At 35.4% G+C, this 23,477-nt stretch overlaps 3 protein-coding genes across 48 annotated transcripts in view; 2 read left to right on the forward strand and 1 right to left on the reverse strand.

Annotated features, from left to right (window-relative positions):
- The window catches only part of LOC121628724 (NACHT, LRR and PYD domains-containing protein 12-like), a 2,607,341-nt gene that overhangs the window by 1,896,262 nt on the left and 687,602 nt on the right, over positions 1-23,477 (reverse strand). The gene's annotated exons all lie outside the window — the stretch shown is intronic.
- LOC121628726 (NACHT, LRR and PYD domains-containing protein 14-like) overlaps positions 1-23,477 on the forward strand; it is an 829,387-nt gene that overhangs the window by 529,607 nt on the left and 276,303 nt on the right. The gene's annotated exons all lie outside the window — the stretch shown is intronic.
- Positions 6,436-13,862, forward strand: LOC121628739. Of its 2 annotated transcripts, XM_041968044.1 has the most exons (14): positions 6,436-8,716; positions 8,933-8,983; positions 9,286-9,519; positions 9,640-9,746; positions 9,874-10,042; positions 10,140-11,067; positions 11,532-11,650; positions 11,728-11,850; positions 11,943-12,008; positions 12,104-12,192; positions 12,290-12,395; positions 12,924-13,029; positions 13,190-13,245; positions 13,448-13,862. In XM_041968044.1, the coding sequence occupies exons 1-14, from the start codon at positions 8,693-8,695 to the stop codon at positions 13,544-13,546; spliced, it is 2,277 nt and encodes a 758-aa protein (XP_041823978.1). In that variant the 5' UTR covers positions 6,436-8,692; the 3' UTR covers positions 13,547-13,862. The 2 variants fall into 2 exon arrangements, with proteins under 2 accessions (XP_041823978.1, XP_041823979.1); XM_041968045.1 differs by lacking the exon at positions 11,728-11,850.

Genomic DNA, 23,477 nt, shown 5'->3' on the forward strand with positions numbered 1-23,477 from the left:
AATATGATCACCTGATTCAATTTTTTCCAGATTTCCTTACCCGATACTCTTCTGGGATCTGTGAAGGATATCTGGCCTCTCTTCCAAACATCAAAAAATAAGGCAAATGTTTTGTTGTCACTTGACGCTTGGTTCTAAGGCCAAACATTACTGGGTCCAAATGTTTGTCCCATTCCTCTGGCTTGTTTTCCACAAGTTTGGCTAGTGCTCTATGGGTTACAGAATATAAAATGAAATGTTGTTTATTATTACAACGATGAAAAAGCAATAGGTAAATATACATAAGAAGGGAAAGGGATCTATACCTTTGAATGGTCCCATTCATCTTTTCCACCAAGCCATTTGTCTGAGGGTGGTAAGGTGCACATAGGCTCCTTTTAATATTTAATATTTCACAGACCTTTTTGTTAATCTGTATTAGAAAAACACAAAGATTAAATGCATTAATAGCACACTTAAATGATACAAGCAAATAAATCCCATTAAACCTTCAACTAATATATGATATTATAGGCATAATTGATGGATGTATTTATTTATTTATACCTCATTGACAAATTCTTTCCCTTGGTCTGTTAGTATTCTTTTTGGCGCCTCAAACTGGTACACAAACTTTAGCAGGCACTGGGTCACCTCCTCTGCACTTTTTGATTTAATTGCATAAGCTTGTGGCCACTTTGTAAGGTAGTCGATGAGTACACAGATGTACTGATTTCCAGTTGATGTTGTTTTTAACTTTCCAATTAAGTCCATCCCAATTAGCTCAAATGGCTGGGTAACCTATTAAACACAGACAAAATTAAGACATTACATTGACATTTTTGCATTTTATTAATTTAAAAAGAAAACAATGTGTTGTAAAAAAAAAAAATAACACAAACATAAGAGCTAACCTTTATTTGTGTGTACTCCACTTCTTGTTTTATAACAACTTCACTGGCCTGGCATGCCACACACTGGCTCACCTAACAGGTTACAAAAAAATCAACTCAAACAGTAAATAAAATTAAATTTAAATGGACAGCAACATCTTTAGTTATGTAACAATGTTATAACACAGCGTGATATAAATTTAAACTTGTATGTACATGGTCAAAGTAAAGTATTGAAAACTTTTCTTGTAATTATTTATAAAAATTTTAAAAAGAAAAATGCAAGGGAAATAAAAAGGAAAGTACGAGCATACTAACCCACTTAGTGATGTCTTCTGACATTCCAGGCCAGTAGAATCTTTGAGAGATTGCTGGCAACGAGTTGTGCCTCTATGCCTCACATAAAATAACTGGCCATCTGTAATAATAGAAACATATCTAAGTGAGTCAATAACATAATAACGTATCAAACAAAATTTATTATATGTACATACTAGAATAAAATAAAAATCTGTTATTAAATAGTAAGTTAGGCCATCACAAAGTCCCTCTTTCCATTAATATGGGTCGTTCACCTCCATACTAGGAAATAGATTTTTTTTTTCATTCCTACCTTTTTTATTTATTAATTTTCTATTGCAATTTGTGTGAAATTCTGCTGAGTTGTCAGCTACTATTCGTTTGATTTCTGGACAGCAGGTGAAATATACCAGACACTGGCAAAAGCTGGTGACTAGTATGTATCATATTAGCAACAAGTAAATGTTTTTCACAATTACTTTTGATTAAATTGGCATGCATCGCAATTTCTCATGAGTTTTGTATTTGTTAATGAGAAATATCGTACAATGACTATGGTGATAGTTGACAATTATAAGTGACTTTATATTTGAATTTGTAATAATATACTCGTATGATTTTACAAAGTGCTGAAAACAACCTTGCATGTTGCAATGTATTCAAATTACCTAAAATATAATAACAAAATGTGTCAAACACAAAAGGCTGTTGTTTTAAAGCGTATCTCTTGAGTCATTATGGAACAAAGCTGTTGCTAAAATGCATACAAACGAACCTACCTTGCATTTCAAATTTCCGAGCCTTTCTGCGGAAATTAGATTTCTGCGAGGGTGTAAGGCCTTCTGGAAGCGTGCCACTTGATTTAAAGGACAAAATCTCCTGATACTGGTTTTCATCCATAGTTGCTAGCTCTGCTAGTAGCACAGGTACTCGGTTGTAGAAAAAGTTGATGTGATTCGTGCTTATTAGCGCTGTCCAATGAGCTCAAGGAAAAGCTAATGTTCGTATTCAGACAAAAAAAAAGTAGAACGTATCGTAAAACAAATGTCTTTATAAATATATCTTTATTTATCAAATTTATCAAATATAAAGTCACATTTATTTTGTTTAAATGTTTGTTTGGTTGTTTTTTGTTTCCAACTAGAATGATTTTTTTCTATTATATAAAAAATAAAAATAACCAGTATTTTCATTTTGGGCAAGCAAAAATGCCCATGTTGATGCCTGATTCTACCTTAAAAGAGCATCTGGAGGTATAAAGTACACAGAGTGTGCCTTGAATCTATAGAATATGTCTGTAATAAATAAATGAGGCCATTAAAAGCTAGATACTACATGTTTTTGCATGTAAAATAGGCACTGATCCATTTTTGGCAAGCAAAAATGCCCATGTTTATGCCTGATTTCACCTTAAAAGAGCATCAGGGGGTATAAAGTACACAGAGTGTGCCTTGAATCTATAGAATATGTCTGTAATAAATAAATGAGGCCATTAAAAGCTAGATACTACATGTTTTTGCATGTTACATGGGCCCCGATCCATTTTGGGCAAGCAAAAATGCCCACGTTTATGCCTGATTTCACCTTAAAAGAGCATCAGGGGGTATAAAGTATAGACAGTGGGCTTCAAATCTATAGAACATGTATGTAATAAATAAATGAGGCCATTAAAAGCTAGATACTACATGTTTTTGCATGTAAAATAGGCACTGATCCATTTTTTGGCAAGCAAAAATGCCCATGTTTATGCCTGATTTCACCTTAAAAGAGCATCAGGGGGTATAAAGTATAGACAGTGGGCTTCAAATCTATAGAACATGTCTGTAATAAATAAATGAGGCCATTAAAAGCTAGATACTACATGTTTTTGCATGTTACATGGGCCCCGATCCATTTTGGGCAAGCAAAAATGCCCATGTTTATGCCTGATTTCACCTTAAAAGAGCATCAGGGGGTATAAAGTATAGACAGTGGGCTTCAAATCTATAGAACATGTCTGTAATAAATAAATGAGGCCATTAAAAGCTTGATACTACATGTTTTTGCATGTAAAATAGGCACTGATCCATTTTTGGCAAGCAAAAATGCCCATGTTTATGCCTGATTTCACCTTAAAAGAGCATCAAAGGGTATAAAGTATAGACAGTGGGCTTCAAATCTATAGAACATGTCTGTAATAAATAAATGAGATCATTAGAAGCTAGATACTACGTATTTTTGCATGTGATTAATGATATTTTACCTTTGACAACATTAATAATGGCTATATTCTTAACCGAAATAAGAAAATAAAACATTGAGCCATTTAAATGAAAATCAGAGTTTATTATTACTATACTGATTCGAGAAATCATTAATACCAAATGCACTTTATATTCGAAATGCGAACACAAGGCAAATCGTATGCAGCCAAAATAGCAAAGCCCCATAGGCTACATGGCTGAATAAAGTTTAGAAAAACCTCTTCGTCTGCAAATATGTCCGTCAAAGAACTCGAGTTCCACAACAACACACGTTACCAGTTATTATGGACAAAACGTGGCGCATTTTCGCTGGTTTTGCTTGATTCCGGGGAGAGTAAACGCAGACAACACAGAAAATACGACTCTGCAGGCTGTGCGCGCTCCCGCGGGGGCTGATCAGTTTCTGGCAGACGATCACTTTATGGCACATCAGCTCTAATCAATTTTTGGCAAGGGAAAATGGCCATTATTAGCCATTATTAGCCCAGAAAAAGCATTGAGGATGGTGGAATATTAAAAATGGGATTTAAGCTAACCAATAGTACTCTCTTTGATAGAATAAGGTCATTTTAAACGTCTGTGAACTCTTCAGTGTTGACACAGAGGCTCTAATCAATTTTTGGCAAGGGAAAATGGCCATTATTAGCCATTATTAGCCCAGAAAAAGCATTGAGGATGGTGGAATATTAAAAATGGGATTTAAGCTAACCAATAGTACTCTCTTTGATAGAATAAGGTCATTTTAAACGTCTGTGAACTCTTCAGTGTTGACACAGAGGCTCTAATCAATTTTTGGCAAGGGAAAATGGCCATTATTAGCCATTATTAGCCCAGAAAAAGCATTGAGGATGGTGGAATATTAAAAATGGGCTTTTATCTAACCAATAGCACTCTCTTTGATAGAATAAGGTCATTTTAAACGTCTGTGAACTCTTCAGTGTTGACACAGAGGCTCTAAGCAATTTTTGGCAAGGGAAAATGGCCATTATTAGCCATTATTAGCCCAGAAAAAGCATTGAGGATGGTGGAATATTAAAAATGGGCTTTTATCTAACCAATAGCACTCTCTTTGATAGAATATGGTTATTTTAAACGTCTGTGAACTCTTCAGTGTTGACACAGAGGCTCTAATCAATTTTTGGCAAGGGAAAATGGCCATTATTAGCCATTATTAGCCCAGAAAAAGCATTGAGGATGGTGGAATATTAAAAATGGGATTTAAGCTAACCAATAGTACTCTCTTTGATAGAATAAGGTCATTTTAAACGTCTGTGAACTCTTCAGTGTTGACACAGAGGCTCTAATCAATTTTTGGCAAGGGAAAATGGCCATTATTAGCCATTATTAGCCCAGAAAAAGCATTGAGGATGGTGGAATATTAAAAATGGGATTTAAGCTAACCAATAGTACTCTCTTTGATAGAATAAGGTCATTTTAAACGTCTGTGAACTCTTCAGTGTTGACACAGAGGCTCTAATCAATTTTTGGCAAGGGAAAATGGCCATTATTAGCCATTATTAGCCCAGAAAAAGCATTGAGGATGGTGGAATATTAAAAATGGGCTTTTATCTAACCAATAGCACTCTCTTTGATAGAATAAGGTCATTTTAAACGTCTGTGAACTCTTCAGTGTTGACACAGAGGCTCTAAGCAATTTTTGGCAAGGGAAAATGGCCATTATTAGCCATTATTAGCCCAGAAAAAGCATTGAGGATGGTGGAATATTAAAAATGGGATTTAAGCTAACCAATAGTACTCTCTTTGATAGAATAAGGTCATTTTAAACATCTGTGAACTCTTCAGTGTTGACACAGAGGCTTTAATCACTTTTTGGCAAGGGGAAAATGGCCATTATTAGCCATTATTAGCCCAGAAAAAGAATTGAGGATGGTGGAATATTAAAAATGGGCTTTTATCTAACCAATAGTACTCTCTTTGATAGAATAAGGTCATTTTAAACATCTGTGAACTCTTCAGTGTTGACACAGAGGCTTTAATCACTTTTTGGCAAGGGAAAAATGGCCATTATTAGCCATTATTAGCCCAGAAAAAGCATTGAGGATGGTGGAATATTAAAAATGGGCTTTTATCTAACCAATAGCACTCTCTTTGATAGAATAAGGTCATTTTAAACGTCTGTGAACTCTTCAGTGTTGACACAGAGGCTCTAATCACTTTTTGGCAAGGGAAAATGGCCATTATTAGCCATTATTAGCCCAGAAAAAGCATTGAGGATGGTGGAATATTAAAAATGGGATTTAAGCTAACCAATAGTACTCTCTTTGATAGAATAAGGTCATTTTAAACATCTGTGAACTCTTCAGTGTTGACACAGAGGCTTTAATCACTTTTTGGCAAGGGAAAAATGGCCATTATTAGCCATTATTAGCCCAGAAAAAGCATTGAGGATGGTGGAATATTAAAAATGGGCTTTTATCTAACCAATAGCACTCTCTTTGATAGAATAAGGTCATTTTAAACATCTGTGAACTCTTCAGTGTTGACACAGAGGCTCTAATCAATTTTTGGCAAGGGAAAATGGCCATTATTAGCCATTATTAGCCCAGAAAAAGCATTGAGGATGGTGGAATATTAAAAATGGGCTTTTATCTAACCAATAGCACTCTCTTTGATAGAATAAGGTCATTTTAAACATCTGTGAACTCTTCAGTGTTGACACAGAGGCTTTAATCACTTTTTGGCAAGGGAAAAATGGCCATTATTAGCCATTATTAGCCCAGAAAAAGCATTGAGGATGGTGGAATATTAAAAATGGGATTTAAGCTAACCAATAGTACTCTCTTTGATAGAATAAGGTCATTTTAAACATCTGTGAACTCTTCAGTGTTGACACAGAGGCTTTAATCACTTTTTGGCAAGGGAAAAATGGCCATTATTAGCCATTATTAGCCCAGAAAAAGAATTGAGGATGGTGGAATATTAAAAATGGGCTTTTATCTAACCAATAGCACTCTCTTTGATAGAATAAGGTCATTTTAAACGTCTGTGAACTCTTCAGTGGTGACACAGAGGCTAATCAATTTTTAGCCATACTGAACAAATATACTTTTTAATTGCATAAATCACTTTCTAGCAAGCAAAACCTGCTATTACAAGGCCTATTTCACAATAAGAGGCTTCTGAGGTAAACATTTGGAACTGGATGGTCAGTAAACTGCAGAGTAGGGTTGTCATAAGTAAACTGTGGCTGTAATTAAAAGTCATTACAGCCTCCTGTTTATTGTATTACCATTCATTTTGGCTATGTAGTAAAACTCTCTCAATTTGAAATTTTTTGTTTGTCATGTCAATTTTATTGTACACACAACAGCACACTGTTTAGATTTTGCATGCATTAACATGGGTAAAATATGACTGAATAAAAAAAATAAATAAATAAATAAAAAAAAAAAAAGAAAATATGATTTCAGTTTCCAAAAAGTCTTTATAGCATTTCATTAGACATTTCATTTTAAAATGCAACTTTTTCAAAATAAGTTCATGTTTAACATTTCAGCCTATCCTGTCCCCATTAAACATTTTGATGAGATTTTCCAAGTATATTATAATGAAGCTGAAGTTGATCCCCACATAACCAATACTATGAACAATAAAATGTATTTTGAACAGAAATGTATTTCTGTATCTTTATATTTTCATCATAATTTTCTAAGTAGTCAAAAATGTGCTCTTGTACAGTCATTATGGTTTAATTAAGGCAGTGTTCCCGCTGAATTGCTTGGCTGCTGCTCATTGGTTTGTAGGCCACCCTTAATTGGCAATTAAGCAGTCGCTGCCTCAAAGTCTAGAACACGTTGAGTGGTATCTTATTATACCGCTAGCATGGATGCAACACTGCATCATCATATTTTGACTTTTAAGAGCCAAGGAACTTTCCCACCTGGCCTTTCACCTTCCCAGAAATCCAATTTTCACCGAAAAGCAAAGAGCTTTGAAGTCCAAGGTGAGTTAATTGTCTATTTTCATATGTGCATATACTTGCACAAAATCCCGATTGTATTCTTTGCTCTCATGTATACTTTTCTGAGATTGTGTCAAATTTCCAAATAATATCTGTATGTGTGTACAGTATGTATGTAAAACAAGAGTACTAAAGGTTAACTGGTGAACATGGTCACATTTGTTAATTATTTAACATGCATTTAGTAATGGGTGGTGGTGGGGTGGGTCTGGTAGGTTTTAGGTACATGTAAATGTGGATATTATAGAACTGTTGAAAGTGTCAGGTGATATTTTTCAAAGGACATCTCATTTTGCTTTTGACTTCAAAATTATTCTTAGTTTTTCCAACAGTTTACTACAACCCACTGCAAACGGTTTAGTAGCACTTTGATTGAGTTTATAACTGTCCAATAAGGTGGATTAATTTGATATAACATGGTTTTCAGAGATGATGTAAAAATATTTTCCTTTAATTTCTTTTGCTCTCTCAGAAAGATGTCATATTTCTTAGGTTGTAAATATGTGCTGATTTTCTAAATGCTTTTGGTATGCACTGTCCAATCAATTGTAAAAGAACAATATAATTTCTCACATAATTTATCTGATTAACATTGGACAAAAAAGAGGGTAGTTTTGTGGACTCATTCTTTCAAAAATATCTTACACACTTTATGAACTGTATTTGCCTCATGCTCAGAAACATAACTTTCTTGCCCTTGATTATATCTCACTGATTTACATCTTCAAACAAACACTCATAATTGCTGGTGTATCTGACAACCTCCTTATGATAACTTCCAAATTGTAAATTTGAACCTCTAAAAGTGATTACCACAGCTTGATTTCTAAGTGTTTAAGCAAATCTAAGAGTTGATGATTTGAATGTACAAATTGACTGGTAGTTTCAATGTCATTCAGCGTTTACATTTCGTACAGTGTACATGGGACACGATGGAATGCTCCTAGCACTCTGTTATACTTTACTATTTTTAGTTCTACATATATTTTTTTAATTCTCCACTTCAAATATATGTATTTTCACCCATGTTAACTGCAAATTCAATAATGTTAACTTTATAAATATCTCTTTGACCGTTTTATAAAGGAAATTATGTATTTCTCTCACTAATCACAGATGGACAGCTATTCTACATTCGCCACAAAGATAAGCCCAAATCTTTAAAGGCTAAGGTAGTAGTTGGCCAAAAGGAGGCCAATGAAGTTTTTCTTGATTTTCATGCCAGCAGCAGTGGTGCACACTGTGGGCAAAAGAAGACAAGGGATGCAATCTCTCAAAGGTTTTACTGGCCTGGAATGTCAGAAGACATTACTTTGTGGGTCAGTATTCAGTTTTTTAATATTTTTTTTACTTAAAATGAGTGCAATCTTAATGTACTTGAAGTAAACAAATTAAATCAAAAACAACTTTACATGACAATGAATTTAATAAATATTAATTTATAAATCTGATAACGATTTGATGATTTTCAAAATATATATTTTTAATGATATTAGAAATATTATTTTCTCTCATTTATACTCTTTTCATTTCAGGTGAGTCAGTGTGTGGCATGCCAGGCCAGCACAGTAAAGATAAAACAAGAGGTGGAGTACACACCTATAAAGATAAATTGATATGTGTCAGTTTGCCTGTCTGTCAGTCAGTCTATCTCGCTCTCTCCCTATATGCACATTACGTATGCACATTATGTATACATTAGACAAACACACACACACACACACACATACAAACATGTATATATATATATATATATATATATATAGTTATAGTTATGTATATACATAATGTGCATATATATGTATATTGCATTGAGTTGAAATTGTTAAATAATTTCAAGTATCAAATGAAATCTAAATTCTGAAATGACAGTATTGCATTTCTTCAGGTAAGTCAGCCATTTGAGTTACTTGGCATGGATCTTGTGGGAAAACTTAAAACCACATCGGATGGATACCAGTACATATGTGTACTGATTGATTACTACACGAAGTGGCCACAAGCTTATCCCTTAAAGACCAAAAGTGCAGAGGAAGTGACCAAGTGTCTTTTAAAGTTTGTATATCAGTTTGAGGCCCCAAAACGGGTCCTGACTGATCAAGGAAAGGAGTTTGTGAATGAGGTAAGTAACTGGTCACAAGTCAGACCCAAACCTCACATTGTTTTTGGACAAATTAAATAAAACATCTCACATAGTACAACTTAACTTTATGCAAGTTTTCTGGCTATTTTTCTGATACAGATCAATAAAAAGGTGTGCAAAATGCTGGGTATTCAGCGAAGCCTTTGTGCCCCGTACCACCCCCAAACAAATGGGTTGGTGGAAAGAATGAATGGCACCATACAGAGGTAGGCTATCACTTCTCCTTCAATGTTTATTAAATATTTCGTAACTTCAAATTGCTTTTATTCACCATTTTTCTTACTGCATCATTTTGTTTTAAACTTGAATTTTTTAAATCCATTCTCCATTTAGAGCACTTTCTAAACTGGTCCAGAGTAAACCAGAGGAGTGGGAAAAACATTTGGATGCTGTTTTATTTGGCCTCCGAACAAAGCGTCAGGTGACCACCAAATTATCTCCCTATTTTATGATGTTTGGCAGGGAAGCCAGGTATCCAACTGAAATCCCAGAAGATTACAGGGTAGGGTTCAGTTACAAATATATTTAAGCATTCACAGATAATTCGTCATTAAGAACAATTCTTAAAGATTTTCAATTAACTCATATGTATTTCAAAGGTTGACAACAGTGTGGAGGAGAATTTGTCTATTGAGGAAGCAACTGAAAACATTGTTAAACGGGATGAAGCCATTCAGGCTGTGTTGTCCTCAAAAAGTATTCCCAAAAGCACCAAGTGCAAAGTTGAAGCCACCCATAAGTTTGATGTGGGGATGAAAGTGTGGCGACTCAATCCAAGAAGACAAAGGCAAAAAGGAGGAAAGTTGGACCAAAAATTCCTTGGGCCCTACACTATCGTGTCTATTAGTGGAAAAAGTGTTGATCTGAAGGACAGCCAAGGTGTGATCACAACTAAAATAAACACAGATCACCTGATGTGTTACAAGGAGGAGAAGCCCAGGGTGCCCCGGAAGTGCAAGGAAGTCTCACTCACCACAGCTGTGTCTGAATCCATGCTCACTACACCGGTCTCCTCACTTCAGCCTGCCCCACCCGTGTCTTCGTCCCATCCTGCCACACCTGAGCCTTCATCCCATCCTGCCACACCTGAGCCTTCGTCCCATCCTGCCACACCTGAGCCTTCTTCCCATCCTGACAAACCTGAGCCTTCATCCCGTCCTGCCACACCTGGGCCTTCGTCCCATCCTGCCACACCTGAGCCTTCTTCCCATCCTGCCACACCTGAGCCTTCGTCCCATCCTGCCACACCTGAGCCTTCATCCCATCCTGACAAACCTGAGCCTTCATCCCGTCCTGCCACACCTGAGCCTTCATCCCATCCTGACAAACCTGAGCCTTCATCCCGTCCTGCCACACCTGGGCCTTCGTCCCATCCTGCCACACCTGAGCCTTCATCCCATCCTGCCACACCTGAGCCTTCATCCCGTCCTGCCACACCTGTGTCCATTGTGACACCCACCTCCTCAGGACCGAATCCTTCAGGCTCTGGTTTTCTAAACTGTACCTTGGATCCCTCAGTTGTCAAAAGTAAGTTTATCAAGTTGATATAAGACAACAATTTCAAGTCTCAAGTTTTTGTGACACAGATTTTAATTTTTTACCTTCACTCTCTTGTTAATAGCTATGACCACATCCTTAATGCAATTAATTTAGCAGATAACTAAAAATGTTGTCAAAAATTAAATTTACTGGTTCTTATTGGGGGAGTGTAATTGTTTAAAGTGTGAAAAAATGAATGTCAGCATGAAGGTGCTGTCATGGTTGGACTACATAATGGTCAAACATGTTCACTTTTTTATTTTGAAATGAATACAACAATGTGTGTCTAATGAATGGTTAACAATAATAAACACAAAAACATGGAAAATATCAAAACTGACTTAGAAAAACAGTTTTGAGATATTGTGGATCCATTTTCAACCAAATTAGATTCTAAGCTGATTTAAGAAGATTACCTGAAAAAATAAAAACATTTTTATAATGGATTACAGATGTGAAAGATGCATGGGAAGGGGAAAACAGTGGTGTTCTTGTGTCCAAAATTGGACCATATAAGTTATTTTTTGGTGACATTTTCAACACGGCCCCTCAAAGAGAACTGGAAAGTGAGGTAAGATGTCGAACATTATTGCGATCTCTAAATTCACTGCATTTGTTCTTTCAACTTAAAGAACTTTTTGACTGCAGGTTATAAATGCATACCTGACCGTGCTGGTGAGAAAATTCAATGACAAAAACACAGAAAGGGCATTTGTCATTGACTCCTTTGAAATGACAAACATATGGCAACAGAAAAAACCAAAGATAAAAGTACAAGATCTTCTATTTTTTCTCACTGAAATCTGTATGAACTTGACAAAAGTTTCAACCCTGGTTTTTCTTTATTTCTGATTGTCTTTCAGATTGACCCGGTTTTATACAAGTACGTCCTAGGGATAGTCAATGAGAGCCATCACTGGATGCTAGTGGTAAAAAGTTAATGATATACTTGACTACATCACGCAACGTCCTTCAAATTTGTATGACCTGAATTTCATTTTAAGTTGTGTCGTTAAATATTCAGGTCATGTTACCAGGAGAGAAGAGGAGTCTTTTCCTGGATCCATTGGGTGAGAGCACATCCAAAATAAATCACTGCAAAGACATTTCCAGGTAAACACGCTTTTATTAGCAATTATATTATGGCCAAATGCAGTAAGATATGTGAACATATAGTTAATTTAAACTTAATTTACAACCTTTTATTTAGATCATTCATGAGACTCAAGGGTTTAAATGCATCCAGATGGAAATGTGACACAGTCAGTCACCCAATCCAAAAAGATGCCACTTCATGTGGTGTCTATGCATTAAAGGTATGTATTCCTGATTTTTCATGGCAAAACCATGTCATTATGTTACATAAGATCTGCTGCATCGAAGCTAGTATGATCAAGACATATTGGGACAGTAAAAGAAAGGCAGACATTGGAGAATAGCATTGTGCCACAGTGACAACGTGAAATTGTTATTTTGGGGTATAGAACTTTGATAAAATGATCAAAAATAAGAGTGTAAACATGTGATCCCTGTGTGACATAAAAAAATTAATTTGTGTAATTATATATAGTAAGTCATGAGAAAAAAAACCATAAAATTCACACATAAGCAGTTTAAAATTTTAAAATACAGAAGTACCTTTTTGGTTCAATTGAATATGAAAAAAATAATCAATCCCAAAATCATTTAAATGTTGTAACTCACTTTATTCTCTATATTATGTAAGAGTGGTTTAGATGCTGATTCAGTGAACACTGAATTTTGTCCAAGAATAAGTCTATGGCAGCGTGCATCCCATTTTTATTCACATGCATATATTCATTGTTGCACTTTTACTTTTACAGTTTGCTGAGTGCATCCTGAGTGGCCTTCCTGTTGCATTTGACAACTCAGTGAAAACCATACATGAAATGAGAGAGCAGATTGCGATCTGCCTCCTGGAAAACACAGGTATTTAGCTAAAATATTATACATACTTACTGTCCCTACACACATGGTCCTTAAACAAGATATATTTTCCATAGACCAAAGCAATTCATCTAAAAATTGCATTTATTACAAATTAATATTCATACAATTTTTTTCTTTTTTCTATTTTATTGTTATACAGACGACTTGACTGAACTTTGCCATCTTTGTGGGCTGGTGAATGGTGACACCCACTGGGTAACTATTTTGCACGTTTTTATATTAAAGTAAAAGTAAAATATAGTGAAAGTACAGTAAAAACAAAATTATTTTTTCAAGATGACATAAGATGTAATAAGCTCAAGGATAAAAAACTGCGGTAGTTTTTATTTTCAAGAGTTATTATTGAAAATGTTCCTAACTATTTCCTTTGTTGATTTTGTGTCTATGTCAAACACAGATTGGGTGTGACTTGTGCCCACGATGGTATCACCGAAACTGCCTGAAAAAGAAAACAAGGAAAAAGTTTGTCTGTGAAGTGTGTCAGAAGAAGAAATAATGTCTTCATTTGGCTGATTACTACTTTGATTTTTTTTTTATATTTTTTTTTATTTTATGGTATTTGGGGCAAACACCGGGCAGCTGTATGCCTATGTCACTGACAGAAAGACACAAAGGTCTGATAAGAGGTAGTTGACTTTTAAAGGTTAGTGTTTTTCATTTGAACAGACATGTTTATATGTTGACAGAAAAAAGCATTTCGTAAAATTTCATTTGGAAATGCATGATGCAAAGGCAATCTGTGTGGTGATGTTTTCATTAAAATCTATTTGACAAAATAAAACAATTCTAAGATTCTGATTCATTTAATCAATCAAAGTCAAAGTGGATGTTAATATAAAAAAAAAGATGCTACAATGACTTAATTGCGACATTAATTACTTTTTGACAGGTAGAAACTGCTATTATGAGGCCTGTTCCACCTTCAGAGGTTTTTAGGGTTGACATTTGGAGCTGGATGGTCAGCAAGGTTTAGTGTAGTACTTTCATGAATAAACTGTGGACATTAGAAGGTATATTTGTTTCACTACAGACCTTGAAACAAGTGCAAATAACTTTTTGGCAGACAGGAAGTGCTATTGTAAGGTCTATCAAGTTAATGCATTCAAAATCTAAACAGTTTTTAATATTCCACCATCCTCAATTCTTTTTCTGGGCTAATAATGGCTAATAATGGCCATTTTCCCTTGCCAAAAATTGATTAGAGCCTCTGTGTCAACACTGAAGAGTTCACAGACGTTTAAAATGACCTTATTCTATCAAAGAGAGTACTATTGGTTAGCTTAAATCCCATTTTTAATATTCCACCATCCTCAATGCTTTTTCTGGGCTAATAATGGCTAATAATGGCCATTTTCCCTTGCCAAAAATTGATTAGAGCCTCTGTGTCAACACTGAAGAGTTCACAGACGTTTAAAATGACCTTATTCTATCAAAGAGAGTACTATTGGTTAGCTTAAATCCCATTTTTAATATTCCACCATCCTCAATGCTTTTTCTGGGCTAATAATGGCTAATAATGGCCATTTTCCCTTGCCAAAAATTGATTAGAGCCTCTGTGTCAACACTGAAGAGTTCACAGACGTTTAAAATGACCTTATTCTATCAAAGAGAGTGCTATTGGTTAGATAAAAGCCCATTTTTAATATTCCACCATCCTCAATGCTTTTTCTGGGCTAATAATGGCTAATAATGGCCATTTTCCCTTGCCAAAAATTGATTAGAGCCTCTGTGTCACCACTGAAGAGTTCACAGACATTTAAAATGACCTTATTCTATCAAAGAGAGTGCTATTGGTTAGATAAAAGCCCATTTTTAATATTCCACCATCCTCAATTCTTTTTCTGGGCTAATAATGGCTAATAATGGCCATTTTTCCCTTGCCAAAAAGTGATTAAAGCCTCTGTGTCAACACTGAAGAGTTCACAGATGTTTAAAATGACCTTATTCTATCAAAGAGAGTGCTATTGGTTAGATAAAAGCCCATTTTTAATATTCCACCATCCTCAATGCTTTTCTGGGCTAATAATGGCTAATAATGGCCATTTTCCCTTGCCAAAAATTGATTAGAGCCTCTGTGTCAACACTGAAGAGTTCACAGACGTTTAAAATGACCTTATTCTATCAAAGAGAGTGCTATTGGTTAGATAAAAGCCCATTTTTAATATTCCACCATCCTCAATGCTTTTTCTGGGCTAATAATGGCTAATAATGGCCATTTTCCCTTGCCAAAAATTGATTAGAGCCTCTGTGTCAACACTGAAGAGTTCACAGACGTTTAAAATGACCTTATTCTATCAAAGAGAGTGCTATTGGTTAGATAAAAGCCCATTTTTAATATTCCACCATCCTCAATTCTTTTTCTGGGCTAATAATGGCTAATAATGGCCATTTTTCCCTTGCCAAAAAGTGATTAAAGCCTCTGTGTCAACACTGAAGAGTTCACAGATGTTTAAAATGACCTTATTCTATCAAAGAGAGTGCTATTGGTTAGATAAAAGCCCATTTTTAATATTCCACCATCCTCAATGCTTTTTCTGGGCTAATAATGGCTAATAATGGCCATTTTCCCTTGCCAAAAATTGATTAGAGCCTCTGTGTCAACACTGAAGAGTTCACAGACGTTTAAAATTACCTTATTCTATCAAAGAGAGTGCTATTGGTTAGATAAAAGCCCATTTTTAATATTCCACCATCCTCAATTCTTTTTCTGGGCTAATAATGGCTAATAATGGCCATTTTTCCCTTGCCAAAAAGTGATTAAAGCCTCTGTGTCAACACTGAAGAGTTCACAGACGTTTAAAATGACCTTATTCTATCAAAGAGAGTGCTATTGGTTAGATAAAAGCCCATTTTTAATATTCCACCATCCTCAATGCTTTTTCTGGGCTAATAATGGCTAATAATGGCCATTTTCCCTTGCCAAAAATTGATTAGAGCCTCTGTGTCAACACTGAAGAGTTCACAGATGTTTAAAATGACCTTATTCTATCAAAGAGAGTGCTATTGGTTAGATAAAAGCCCATTTTTAATATTCCACCATCCTCAATGCTTTTTCTGGGCTAATAATGGCTAATAATGGCCATTTTTCCCTTGCCAAAAAGTGATTAAAGCCTCTGTGTCAACACTGAAGAGTTCACAGATGTTTAAAATGACCTTATTCTATCAAAGAGAGTACTATTGGTTAGCTTAAATCCCATTTTTAATATTCCACCATCCTCAATGCTTTTTCTGGGCTAATAATGGCTAATAATGGCCATTTTCCCTTGCCAAAAATTGATTAGAGCCTCTGTGTCAACACTGAAGAGTTCACAGACGTTTAAAATGACCTTATTCTATCAAAGAGAGTGCTATTGGTTAGATAAAAGCCCATTTTTAATATTCCACCATCCTCAATGCTTTTTCTGGGCTAATAATGGCTAATAATGGCCATTTTCCCTTGCCAAAAATTGATTAGAGCCTCTGTGTCACCACTGAAGAGTTCACAGACATTTAAAATGACCTTATTCTATCAAAGAGAGTGCTATTGGTTAGATAAAAGCCCATTTTTAATATTCCACCATCCTCAATTCTTTTTCTGGGCTAATAATGGCTAATAATGGCCATTTTTCCCTTGCCAAAAAGTGATTAAAGCCTCTGTGTCAACACTGAAGAGTTCACAGATGTTTAAAATGACCTTATTCTATCAAAGAGAGTGCTATTGGTTAGATAAAAGCCCATTTTTAATATTCCACCATCCTCAATGCTTTTCTGGGCTAATAATGGCTAATAATGGCCATTTTCCCTTGCCAAAAATTGATTAGAGCCTCTGTGTCAACACTGAAGAGTTCACAGACGTTTAAAATGACCTTATTCTATCAAAGAGAGTGCTATTGGTTAGATAAAAGCCCATTTTTAATATTCCACCATCCTCAATGCTTTTTCTGGGCTAATAATGGCTAATAATGGCCATTTTCCCTTGCCAAAAATTGATTAGAGCCTCTGTGTCAACACTGAAGAGTTCACAGACGTTTAAAATGACCTTATTCTATCAAAGAGAGTGCTATTGGTTAGATAAAAGCCCATTTTTAATATTCCACCATCCTCAATTCTTTTTCTGGGCTAATAATGGCTAATAATGGCCATTTTTCCCTTGCCAAAAAGTGATTAAAGCCTCTGTGTCAACACTGAAGAGTTCACAGATGTTTAAAATGACCTTATTCTATCAAAGAGAGTGCTATTGGTTAGATAAAAGCCCATTTTTAATATTCCACCATCCTCAATGCTTTTTCTGGGCTAATAATGGCTAATAATGGCCATTTTCCCTTGCCAAAAATTGATTAGAGCCTCTGTGTCAACACTGAAGAGTTCACAGACGTTTAAAATGACCTTATTCTATCAAAGAGAGTGCTATTGGTTAGATAAAAGCCCATTTTTAATATTCCACCATCCTCAATTCTTTTTCTGGGCTAATAATGGCTAATAATGGCCATTTTTCCCTTGCCAAAAAGTGATTAAAGCCTCTGTGTCAACACTGAAGAGTTCACAGACGTTTAAAATGACCTTATTCTATCAAAGAGAGTGCTATTGGTTAGATAAAAGCCCATTTTTAATATTCCACCATCCTCAATTCTTTTTCTGGGCTAATAATGGCTAATAATGGCCATTTTCCCTTGCCAAAAATTGATTAGAGCCTCTGTGTCAACACTGAAGAGTTCACAGATGTTTAAAATGACCTTATTCTATCAAAGAGAGTGCTATTGGTTAGATAAAAGCCCATTTTTAATATTCCACCATCCTCAATTCTTTTTCTGGGCTAATAATGGCTAATAATGGCCATTTTTCCCTTGCCAAAAAGTGATTAAAGCCTCTGTGTCAACACTGAAGAGTTCACAGATGTTTAAAATGACCTTATTCTATCAAAGAGAGTACTATTGGTTAGCTTAAATCCCATTTTTAATATTCCACCATCCTCAATGCTTTTTCTGGGCTAATAATGGCTAATAATGGCCATTTTCCCTTGCCAAAAATTGATTAGAGCCTCTGTGTCAACACTGAAGAGTTCACAGATGTTTAAAATGACCTTATTCTATCAAAGAGAGTGCTATTGGTTAGATAAAAGTCCATTTTTAATATTCCACCATCCTCAATGCTTTTTCTGGGCTAATAATGGCTAATAATGGCCATTTTTCCCTTGCCAAAAAGTGATTAAAGCCTCTGTGTCAACACTGAAGAGTTCACAGATGTTTAAAATGACCTTATTCTATCAAAGAGAGTACTATTGGTTAGATAAAAGCCCATTTTTAATATTCCACCATCCTCAATTCTTTTTCTGGGCTAATAATGGCTAATAATGGCCATTTTCCCCTTGCCAAAAAGTGATTAAAGCCTCTGTGTCAACACTGAAGAGTTCACAGATGTTTAAAATGACCTTATTCTATAAAAGAGAGTACTATTGGTTAGCTTAAATCCCATTTTTAATATTCCACCATCCTCAATGCTTTTTCTGGGCTAATAATGGCTAATAATGGCCATTTTCCCTTGCCAAAAATTGCTTAGAGCCTCTGTGTCAACACTGAAGAGTTCACAGACGTTTAAAATGACCTTATTCTATCAAAGAGAGTGCTATTGGTTAGATAAAAGCCCATTTTTAATATTCCACCATCCTCAATGCTTTTTCTGGGCTAATAATGGCTAATAATGGCCATTTTCCCTTGCCAAAAATTGATTAGAGCCTCTGTGTCAACACTGAAGAGTTCACAGACGTTTAAAATGACCTTATTCTATCAAAGAGAGTACTATTGGTTAGCTTAAATCCCATTTTTAATATTCCACCATCCTCAATGCTTTTTCTGGGCTAATAATGGCTAATAATGGCCATTTTCCCTTGCCAAAAATTGATTAGAGCCTCTGTGTCAACACTGAAGAGTTCACAGACGTTTAAAATGACCTTATTCTATCAAAGAGAGTGCTATTGGTTAGATAAAAGCCCATTTTTAATATTCCACCATCCTCAATTCTTTTTCTGGGCTAATAATGGCTAATAATGGCCATTTTCCCCTTGCCAAAAAGTGATTAAAGCCTCTGTGTCGACACTGAAGAGTTCACAGATGTTTAAAATGACCTTATTCTATCAAAGAGAGTACTATTGGTTAGCTTAAATCCCATTTTTAATATTCCACCATCCTCAATGCTTTTTCTGGGCTAATAATGGCTAATAATGGCCATTTTCCCTTGCCAAAAATTGATTAGAGCCTCTGTGTCAACACTGAAGAGTTCACAGACGTTTAAAATGACCTTATTCTATCAAAGAGAGTACTATTGGTTAGATAAAAGCCCATTTTTAATATTCCACCATCCTCAATGCTTTTTCTGGGCTAATAATGGCTAATAATGGCCATTTTCCCTTGCCAAAAATTGATTAGAGCCTCTGTGTCAACACTGAAGAGTTCACAGACGTTTAAAATGACCTTATTCTATCAAAGAGAGTGCTATTGGTTAGATAAAAGCCCATTTTTAATATTCCACCATCCTCAATGCTTTTTCTGGGCTAATAATGGCTAATAATGGCCATTTTTCCCTTGCCAAAAAGTGATTAAAGCCTCTGTGTCAACACTGAAGAGTTCACAGATGTTTAAAATGGCCTTATTCTATCAAAGAGAGTGCTATTGGTTAGATAAAAGCCCATTTTTAATATTCCACCATCCTCAATGCTTTTTCTGGGCTAATAATGGCTAATAATGGCCATTTTCCCTTGCCAAAAATTGATTAGAGCCTCTGTGTCACCACTGAAGAGTTCACAGACGTTTAAAATGACCTTATTCTATCAAAGAGAGTACTATTGGTTAGATAAAAGCCCATTTTTAATATTCCACCATCCTCAATTCTTTTTCTGGGCTAATAATGGCTAATAATGGCCATTTTCCCCTTGCCAAAAAGTGATTAAAGCCTCTGTGTCAACACTGAAGAGTTCACAGATGTTTAAAATGACCTTATTCTATCAAAGAGAGTACTATTGGTTAGATAAAAGCCCATTTTTAATATTCCACCATCCTCAATTCTTTTTCTGGGCTAATAATGGCTAATAATGGCCATTTTTCCCTTGCCAAAAAGTGATTAAAGCCTCTGTGTCAACACTGAAGAGTTCACAGATGTTTAAAATGACCTTATTCTATCAAAGAGAGTGCTATTGGTTAGATAAAAGCCCATTTTTAATATTCCACCATCCTCAATGCTTTTTCTGGGCTAATAATGGCTAATAATGGCCATTTTCCCTTGCCAAAAATTGATTAGAGCCTCTGTGTCAACACTGAAGAGTTCACAGATGTTTAAAATGACCTTATTCTATCAAAGAGAGTGCTATTGGTTAGATAAAAGCCCATTTTTAATATTCCACCATCCTCAATGCTTTTTCTGGGCTAATAATGGCTAATAATGGCCATTTTTCCCTTGCCAAAAAGTGATTAAAGCCTCTGTGTCAACACTGAAGAGTTCACAGATGTTTAAAATGACCTTATTCTATCAAAGAGAGTACTATTGGTTAGCTTAAATCCCATTTTTAATATTCCACCATCCTCAATGCTTTTTCTGGGCTAATAATGGCTAATAATGGCCATTTTCCCTTGCCAAAAATTGATTAGAGCCTCTGTGTCAACACTGAAGAGTTCACAGATGTTTAAAATGACCTTATTCTATCAAAGAGAGTGCTATTGGTTAGATAAAAGTCCATTTTTAATATTCCACCATCCTCAATGCTTTTTCTGGGCTAATAATGGCTAATAATGGCCATTTTTCCCTTGCCAAAAAGTGATTAAAGCCTCTGTGTCAACACTGAAGAGTTCACAGATGTTTAAAATGACCTTATTCTATCAAAGAGAGTACTATTGGTTAGATAAAAGCCCATTTTTAATATTCCACCATCCTCAATTCTTTTTCTGGGCTAATAATGGCTAATAATGGCCATTTTCCCCTTGCCAAAAAGTGATTAAAGCCTCTGTGTCAACACTGAAGAGTTCACAGATGTTTAAAATGACCTTATTCTATCAAAGAGAGTACTATTGGTTAGCTTAAATCCCATTTTTAATATTCCACCATCCTCAATGCTTTTTCTGGGCTAATAATGGCTAATAATGGCCATTTTCCCTTGCCAAAAATTGCTTAGAGCCTCTGTGTCTACACTGAAGAGTTCACAGACGTTTAAAATGACCTTATTCTATCAAAGAGAGTGCTATTGGTTAGATAAAAGCCCATTTTTAATATTCCACCATCCTCAATGCTTTTTCTGGGCTAATAATGGCTAATAATGGCCATTTTCCCTTGCCAAAAATTGATTAGAGCCTCTGTGTCAACACTGAAGAGTTCACAGACGTTTAAAATGACCTTATTCTATCAAAGAGAGTACTATTGGTTAGCTTAAATCCCATTTTTAATATTCCACCATCCTCAATGCTTTTTCTGGGCTAATAATGGCTAATAATGGCCATTTTCCCTTGCCAAAAATTGATTAGAGCCTCTGTGTCAACACTGAAGAGTTCACAGACGTTTAAAATGACCTTATTCTATCAAAGAGAGTGCTATTGGTTAGATAAAAGCCCATTTTTAATATTCCACCATCCTCAATTCTTTTTCTGGGCTAATAATGGCTAATAATGGCCATTTTTCCCCTTGCCAAAAAGTGATTAAAGCCTCTGTGTCGACACTGAAGAGTTCACAGATGTTTAAAATGACCTTATTCTATCAAAGAGAGTACTATTGGTTAGCTTAAATCCCATTTTTAATATTCCACCATCCTCAATGCTTTTTCTGGGCTAATAATGGCTAATAATGGCCATTTTCCCTTGCCAAAAATTGATTAGAGCCTCTGTGTCAACACTGAAGAGTTCACAGACGTTTAAAATGACCTTATTCTATCAAAGAGAGTACTATTGGTTAGATAAAAGCCCATTTTTAATATTCCACCATCCTCAATGCTTTTTCTGGGCTAATAATGGCTAATAATGGCCATTTTCCCTTGCCAAAAATTGATTAGAGCCTCTGTGTCACCACTGAAGAGTTCACAGACGTTTAAAATGACCTTATTCTATCAAAGAGAGTGCTATTGGTTAGATAAAAGCCCATTTTTAATATTCCACCATCCTCAATGCTTTTTCTGGGCTAATAATGGCTAATAATGGCCATTTTTCCCTTGCCAAAAAGTGATTAAAGCCTCTGTGTCAACACTGAAGAGTTCACAGATGTTTAAAATGGCCTTATTCTATCAAAGAGAGTGCTATTGGTTAGATAAAAGCCCATTTTTAATATTCCACCATCCTCAATGCTTTTTCTGGGCTAATAATGGCTAATAATGGCCATTTTCCCTTGCCAAAAATTGATTAGAGCCTCTGTGTCACCACTGAAGAGTTCACAGACGTTTAAAATGACCTTATTCTATCAAAGAGAGTACTATTGGTTAGATAAAAGCCCATTTTTAATATTCCACCATCCTCAATTCTTTTTCTGGGCTAATAATGGCTAATAATGGCCATTTTCCCCTTGCCAAAAAGTGATTAAAGCCTCTGTGTCAACACTGAAGAGTTCACAGATGTTTAAAATGACCTTATTCTATCAAAGAGAGTACTATTGGTTAGCTTAAATCCCATTTTTAATATTCCACCATCCTCAATGCTTTTTCTGGGCTAATAATGGCTAATAATGGCCATTTTCCCTTGCCAAAAATTGCTTAGAGCCTCTGTGTCAACACTGAAGAGTTCACAGACGTTTAAAATGACCTTATTCTATCAAAGAGAGTGCTATTGGTTAGATAAAAGCCCATTTTTAATATTCCACCATCCTCAATTCTTTTTCTGGGCTAATAATGGCTAATAATGGCCATTTTCCCTTGCCAGAAATTGATTAGAGCCTCTGTGTCAACACTGAAGAGTTCACAGACGTTTAAAATGACCATATTCTATCAAAGAGAGTACTATTAATGAGATAAAAGCACATTTTAAATATTCCACCATCCTTTATGCTTTTTCTGGGCTAATCATGGCTAAGAATGGCCATTTTTTCCCTTCCCAAAAAGTGATTGAGGCCTATTTGTTGCCCCTGAAGAGTTATTTGCTGTTTTAAATTAGACAAGAGATTAGTTTTGATTAAATAAAAGACCCTTTGGAGTTCTCTACCCATATATTTATGGCCGCTGTCCTTTCAGCAAGTTCATTATAGCATTCATCCATACTAAAATTATTAATAGCAATGCACATAAGTTCTTAAGACACTTTACTCGTGATTAAATGCATAAATCATATTAACTGAACGTAAAAGGCAGCCAGAGTAGTGAAGAAGCAACATTTTTGAAAAACCGTTCCCAATCATCTCGTCGTCTGCACTTTGCCATCAATCAGTTTAAACACTAGTGTTTAACAAAACACAGGGTTCTTTTTATGTCAGCTGGGCTATTAAGTCACGTG

Source organism: Melanotaenia boesemani, chromosome 18 (genome assembly GCF_017639745.1).
Source record: "Melanotaenia boesemani isolate fMelBoe1 chromosome 18, fMelBoe1.pri, whole genome shotgun sequence".
Classification (NCBI taxonomy): domain Eukaryota; kingdom Metazoa; phylum Chordata; class Actinopteri; order Atheriniformes; family Melanotaeniidae; genus Melanotaenia; species Melanotaenia boesemani.

Bases quoted from the DNA above. Each gene is read 5' to 3' on its own strand.
- LOC121628739 (XM_041968044.1), top strand. From the start codon at position 8,693: ATGTCAGAAGACATTACTTTGTGG. The intron at 9,747-9,873 runs GTAGGCTATCAC...TTCTCCATTTAG, and splicing joins ATGAATGGCACCATACAGAG to AGCACTTTCTAAACTGGTCC. The intron at 12,009-12,103 runs GTAAAAAGTTAA...TTAAATATTCAG, and splicing joins GCCATCACTGGATGCTAGTG to GTCATGTTACCAGGAGAGAA.